The 6,955-nt window shown below is 35.0% G+C and overlaps 1 protein-coding gene across 1 annotated transcript; it reads left to right on the forward strand.

Annotated features, from left to right (window-relative positions):
- Nucleotides 1–707: 707 nt before the first annotated feature.
- LOC143560717 (filament-like plant protein 6) lies at nt 708–6,147 on the forward strand. Its single transcript, XM_077048959.1, has 6 exons — nt 708–729; nt 1,795–1,898; nt 1,986–2,340; nt 2,967–5,061; nt 5,339–5,381; nt 5,472–6,147. The coding sequence occupies exons 2-6, from the start codon at nt 1,809–1,811 to the stop codon at nt 5,895–5,897; spliced, it is 3,009 nt and encodes a 1,002-aa protein (XP_076905074.1). The 5' UTR covers nt 708–729; nt 1,795–1,808; the 3' UTR covers nt 5,898–6,147.
- The last annotated feature ends 808 nt before the right edge of the window (nt 6,148–6,955 follow it).

Below are 6,955 nucleotides of genomic sequence, written 5' to 3' on the forward strand. Positions count from 1 at the left end.
TAGACCGACCGTTTGAAATTGAATCAGTTAGGTATTTTTAACAACTTTAAGATTAACGAACAAAACCCGACATTATTAATTTTAGTAAACTAAAAATGCACAAAACTTATAATAGAAGGTCCAAACTAAAACTTCTATTTACATACCAAAAGTAAAAGCAGGGGTGAAAGTGAAACTTCCATAAACTGCAAATACATGGTGAATGATATTAATATATTTTAAATAAATCACTACTCAAACTCAACTCCATTTCAATTCTCAAACCCCCTGAAAGCTTTTGCACCACCACTCAACCACCAGTCCACCACCACCACTTCCGGCCACCACCACCGCCACTTCCGGCCACCTACCACCAATCCCAATTGCAAATCCCTTCAACCCCAGATCCCAAATTGCTAAAACAACTAAACCCCCAAAATTATTTAACAACTAACTGCATTGGTGCAGGTAAATGGGTAATTGATTAATATTATTGCCCTCGAGAGTTTCGATCTTTAATTGGGTATCAAGTCATTAATGGGTTTTTGAATTTACACCTTTTTCGAGATTGTTTTGGTGTTTATGATCTAAAGCTGGTTAATTTATCAGATTTATAAAGCTACTTAATTTATTAGTTTATTAGTTTGTTTGTAAGTTTAGTTTTGATAATTAGCTGATTTGATTTAAAACCAGATTACTGATTACCCTTGTCGGCGATTCAACTTTACTGATCTTCAATTGCATTGTCAGGTAATTAGATCATCTGTTTTGGATTAATTCTTGAAATCGGATGGAAATTAATTAATATGAACTGGATGTGTTCATTGTAGTGTTTTAATTTTTAATTAATTTATATGATTTGGTTTGATTTATTCCTAATTGATGTCGGTGTTAATGTTTTAGTTTATTTATTTAATATATTTTTTATTTTTTTAAAATTTTTATTATTTTTTATTTTTAAAAATTTTTAGTTTATATGCATATATTATCTGTGAAGATACTTATCTCCAGATTTAGTGAAGCATGCTTTGTTAGGATTAGGTTTCCTTCAAGTTTAGTGTATACCTCATCTTCTGATTGACACCTTTCATCTTAGTCTTTTTTTTTTTTTTTTTTTTTAATATGTCAATTTGGAGCCATTGTTTTCTAGGGTTGTTGATGTTGAGTCATAATCTGTATCCTCTTTATATTAATTATGAATTAGCTAGTATTTAGGTTTCTGAAAGCCCCTAATTTTCAGTCAAGACTCAGCTATCATCTTCCTGGTTTGTTCTTCATAATCTTTGTTGTTTAATAAATAAAATATTATTATATTGGAATTCAATTTCATAAGTACTTTGTTTATTTACTGCAGTTTGTCAGTGACACATGACAACAATGTGTATTCAGAATCTATTTTATCATTTGAATAGGATAATTTGATTTATAGGATGTGTTTACTCTTATACTGTTAATTTATTTTACTGAAAGGAGTAAAAGTAAATCTATATACAGTAACTGAGATAATTCCAAATTGGTATATTGTCAAATGTGTAGATTGTTTTTACATGGATTTGATTGTTTGTTTTATGTTTATGATCATCTTTTGGTTTTACTTGAGTTGTTGCATCTAGGTAATAAATGAAAGTAAATAACATAGATGTCTTTTGTTAAAGTCACTCTCTCTAATTTAAGAAAGTGAATGCTTTTATTAAAACACCAATAAATGCCTATGCAAGTCTATAACTATTATAATTTGAGTCTTAATATTAAAGCAATTTGTTAGTTGAATTATTAAGAACAATAATTTTTTTAATTTATTTTTTTTATGTACAGAAGTTTATTAGACCATGGATCGCAGGAGTTGGCCCTGGAAGAAGAAATCGTCGGATAAGTCGGGTGCTGACAAGGCGGTTGCCGGAACCGAGTCTGTTAGTGTGGTTAGTTTTACTCTTTTGCACTTAATTATATGTGAAAAAGTTTATATATTTTTTTATTCTTTTTTGTTGTGACAAATTATATTTCAGGTGAAACAGGATAGTTACAAAAAGCCGAATTATGTTCAAATATCGGTGGATCAGTATTCACATCTAACGGGATTGGAGGATCAAGTGAAATCATACGAAGAACACGTGAATTCATATGAAGATAAAGTGAAATCATACGAAGATCAAGTGAAGTCGTTTGAAGATCAAGTGCAGTCGTATGATGAACAAGTGAAACGATATGAAGATCAACAGTTAGTGTATGAAGATCAGATTAAGAATTTAGAAGATGAAGTTAAAGATTTGAATGAACAACTTTCGGAAGCACAGTCGGAGATTGTTACACAGGAGAATCTGGTCAAACAACACTCTAAAGTTGCTGAAGAAGCCGTCTCAGGTTAGTTAAATGTTAATCATGGTTGCTTACTTTGCTTTAAATCCTGATTACAGTCAAATTTATACATTTCTAAAAGATTTTATGCTTTACTAAGTTTTAAAAGTTGCGATTTTGAGGTTTGCGGTTTTGATTTTTAACAAGTTTGGGTCTAAGACTAACCTCCTTTAATTTTTCTATAAAATTTGGATAAAATGACCAAAATGCCCCTCTAAAAGGGGAATTTTACATAATGGTGTATTTGTTTAAAAAAGGGTAAAACTGTCATTTTACACAAATATAATGAAGTTTCTAAAAGAAGTTAGCTTTAAACCCCAAACTTGTTAAAAAAGTGAAATTATAAAACCTAATTATGTTTGTTTATATATGCTCATCTATGTTCAATTGTATTCGTTCATTTATGCATGTTTATACTATTAACAAGTGAACATAAACGAACATGAACACACTTATTTTTTTTAAAGAATGAACATGAACAAGAAAACACCATTTGTATAAAACTTTTAACTGTTCGCTCTTGATCGTGTGCTTGGTTAAAGTTAAAGGAACGAATGGACAGGCTCCATTCGTGTCCATTCGGTTCACTTACATGATAAAATTTATAAAGTTTTAAAATTATAATTTAATAGGTTGGGAAAAGGCGGAGGGGGAAGCTGCAACGTTAAAGAGCCATCTAGAATCTGTTACTCTGTTGAAACTAACCGCTGAAGACCGAGCCACACATCTAGACGGTGCGCTAAAGGAATGCATGCGACAAATAAGAAACTTAAAAGAAGAACACGAACAAACCGTGCACGATATTGTTCTCGCAAAAACAAAACAATTTGAAAAAATGAAGCATGAATTCGACACAAAAGTTTCGAACTTAAATCAAGAACTCATGCGATCGGCTGCTGAAAACGCTGCGGTTTCACGATCCTTACATGAGCGTTCCAACATGCTGATTAAAATAAACGAAGAGAAATCGCAAGCGGAAGCAGAGATCGAGTTTTTAAAAAGCAACATTGAGTCATGTGAGCGGGAAATTAATTCTTTAAAATATGAGATACATATTGTTGCTAAAGAGTTAGAGATTCGAAACGAAGAAAAAAACATGAGTGTGCGGTCTGCTGACGTCGCAAACAAGCAGCATCTGGAAGGAGTGAAGAAAATAGCTAAATTGGAAGCTGAGTGTCAAAGGTTACGTGGGCTCGTGAGAAAGAAGTTACCCGGGCCTGCAGCACTGGCCCAAATGAAACTGGAGGTTGACAATTTAGGCCGAGAGTATGGTGATACACGGGTCAAACGTTCACCGGGCAAACCCCCGACCCCGACCTCGATCTCGAGTCCGCACAGTCCGCACTTTTCTTCAATTCCCGACTTTTCACTCGACAGTATACACAAGTATCAAAAGGAAAACGAGTCACTGACCGAGCGTTTATTAGCAATGGAAGAAGAAACTAATATGTTGAAAGAAGCGTTGGCTAAACGTACAACCGAGCTTCAAGCTTCTAGAAACGTGTGCGCGAAAACCGTTAGTAAACTTCAGAGTTTGGAAAGTCAACTGCAATCAAACCCTTTGAAAACCAGTCCGAGTGTGGCGTCAGTTTCAGAAGAAGGTAACGATGATGATGTCAGCGTTGCGGGATCGTGGGCTACCGGGTTAATATCCGAACTTTCGCATAATACGAAAGATAAAAACATCGAGAGCCCTCAAAGATCCGAAAGCGCAAACCGTTTGGAGCTCATGGATGATTTCTTGGAGATGGAGAAGTTAGCTTGTTCATCAAGTAATCCACCTGTCGCCACTGAGTCAGCTGCCGAGTCAAACACTGAGTCAAACGAGTCAGACCCGCTTGAGAATCTCAAATCCAAAATATCTGATTTACTTAATTCATTACCTAAGGATTCAGATCGGGAAAAACTTTATGAAGAAATAAGCCGCTCTGTTAACGTTGGAGAAAAAGAAAAAGAAGAAAAAGAAAAAGATGAAGAATTGCAGGTGGTGATTTCGAGAATTTACGATTTTGTGTTGATTATTATGAAAGAAGCAAAATCTGTTGTAGGGAATACTCTAGAAGAGAACGGGATGTTCCAGAAACTCGAGGAGTTTAAGGAAACCGAAGGGAATAAAATAAATCTGAATGATTTTATAAATTGCGTGTCTGGTATTCTTGTTAAAGCGGGCGAGCTTCGGTTAAGTTTTGCAGGGTATGAAATCAATGACACTGAAGGCGGTAGTCCCGATTGCATAGACAAAGTTGCATTACCTGAAAACAAGGTTGACTATTCAAACGGTCAATTTTCAGATACGACTTCCGATCCCGACATACCTCACGATGGAAACTCGGTCCCGACATCTGAGTTAAACGTGTCGTTGGTTAAATGCTCGTTGGAGGAGTTTGAGCAGATGAAGTTGGAGAAGGAAAATACGGTTATGGAACTTTCTAGATGTAACGAGGATTTGGAGACTGTTAAGTCAAAGTTGACCGAAACCGAACTCGAGTTATCTGAAGTCAAATCTCAGTTGACCGTTGCTCAAAAGCTTAATAGTTTGTCTGAAACGCAGCTTAAGTGTATGGCGGAGTCGTATAATTCACTTGAGAACCGTGCGGGTGACTTGCAGTCTCGGGTCAACCTTCTCGAGTCAAATATTGTAACGTTAGAGAACGAGCTTGAAGACGAGAAGAAGAGTCATGAGGAAACTGAAGCAAAGTGCAAGGATCTTCAAGATCAATTACAAAGGTACATATTTCTTTTAATTTACATAAATTTTCATTCGTATGTAAAATGACCGAAATGCCCCTTAACAGAAAAATCTAACAGAGTTAGTGAAAAGGACGAAAAAGGTTAAAAATCTGAAACGGAGAAAAAACGAGAATTCGCACTCAAAATGGTTAAACTGAGCAAACATCGGGACCGAAAACCGTAATTAATATTTATTAACCGTAATTAATATTTATTATTTTATCATACGGAAACGAAAATTGGCATCTAATTTGTGTTTTGGATATTTGTGCAGGATTGAAACCAGTGTTGTTGCTGAGGATGCCAAAAGTAACCAGGTGAGCAAGATAATGTAAAAATTAAATATTTATATTTTATTTAGTTATGGTAGATAATAAACAATATAATTAGAATAAATAATATTTCAGGAGAGAGAGTTAGCAGAGAAGCTAGCAGAGTGTCAAGAAACAATCTTTCTTCTCGGAAAACAGTTAAACGGAATGCGACCTCAACCCGAATTCATCGGGTCACCGTTAAGTCAAAAAAGTCAAACTTGTGTCGAAGAGCAAGTACAAGAAGATGAAGAATTAACATCTATGAATTTACCGATGGGAAACGAGTCCCCTATACAATTAGACAATCACCATTTCAGCCCTTCAGATTCCGAAGCAAACAATCTTTTAAAATCACCGATCAGTTCAAACACCGACCCACTAAATCAGGATCGTCGTCTTCATCATCTAACCCAACACCCGAAAAGAACGCTCGTTGGTTCAGCCGATTCTTTTCCGCAAAAGCAAAGTGAACGTGACCGTGTAGATACTATGGAAACGGTGGCATTTCGTGAATTATGAGGTAAATTTTTGTATTACATGTCTGTGTTTGATCTTGTTATTGATATATTCGTGTCGTCGTCGTATAAATGGTTAAGTTAGTGTATTTTTATTTTTTTGGTTTGTTTTGACTGAAAACATGACATAAGTTTTTCATGAGATATGTTTTTTTTTACTTACAAATCATGGTGTGTTTGTTAGTACAATGATGATGTAGTAAAACAAAAACAGAAAAAAAGAGTGCATTATTCTATTTATTATTATGAGCTGCATTTCCTTTTATATTATTTTTGCATTTATTTGTTCTTGTATGATTTAATATTATTATTGTTGAAGCAATTATGTTAGATGAAGTGTACAAAAAGCATTAATGATTCCATTCTTGGTAGCTTCAAGCTTCGACCTGCCTCCTAACATTAAATAAATAATAAATAATAGCTCTTCATGCCCCACTTCTATCTTCACTATCACTTAACTTTGTAGGGTGTAAACTAATACTACTGAAACAAGTTGTCTGGTTTAAAAACTGTTCGGTTTTGACGGTTTTTTGGGTTCATCCGATATAGAATATGGGATCAAATGTGTAAAACGAAAACAATATGAATATTATTTATTATTCAACTAGTGTTTTACCTAACGCGTTGCGCTGGGTGGTGGTAAAAACCAAGCGTTGTAGGTCTCAAGCGTTGAGACGGTAAGTCGACACGAATTCGGTTGGTTTCGGTTACGTGTGTTATTGTACCGAAACTAAACAAAAAATAAAACAAAAAAATTAAATATTGAGGTGGATCAATGGGGTGACGTCGCAGGAAAAACTCGTTCGTTGGTAAAACCCAACCGTTATTGATCCTGGGCATTGAGGCGGCCACTCTATGAGAATTCGGTTGGTTTCCGTCACATTCGTGACGTTACTGAAACTAAAAAAAATTAGCATTCGGTTGGTTTTCGTTACGTTCGTTACGGTAGTAGAACTAAAACAACACGTGGTGAGTTTACGCGAATCCGGTCGGTTTTCGTCATGTTCGTTACCATACCAGAGCTAAAACAAAAACAAAATTGATTTTCAGTCGATTTTTGTC

This window comes from Bidens hawaiensis, unplaced genomic scaffold (assembly GCF_021521415.1).
Source record: "Bidens hawaiensis isolate Kalapana, Puna unplaced genomic scaffold, B.hawaiensis_p1.1 tig00020431_1, whole genome shotgun sequence".
In the NCBI taxonomy this organism is placed as follows: Eukaryota; Viridiplantae; Streptophyta; class Magnoliopsida; order Asterales; family Asteraceae; genus Bidens; species Bidens hawaiensis.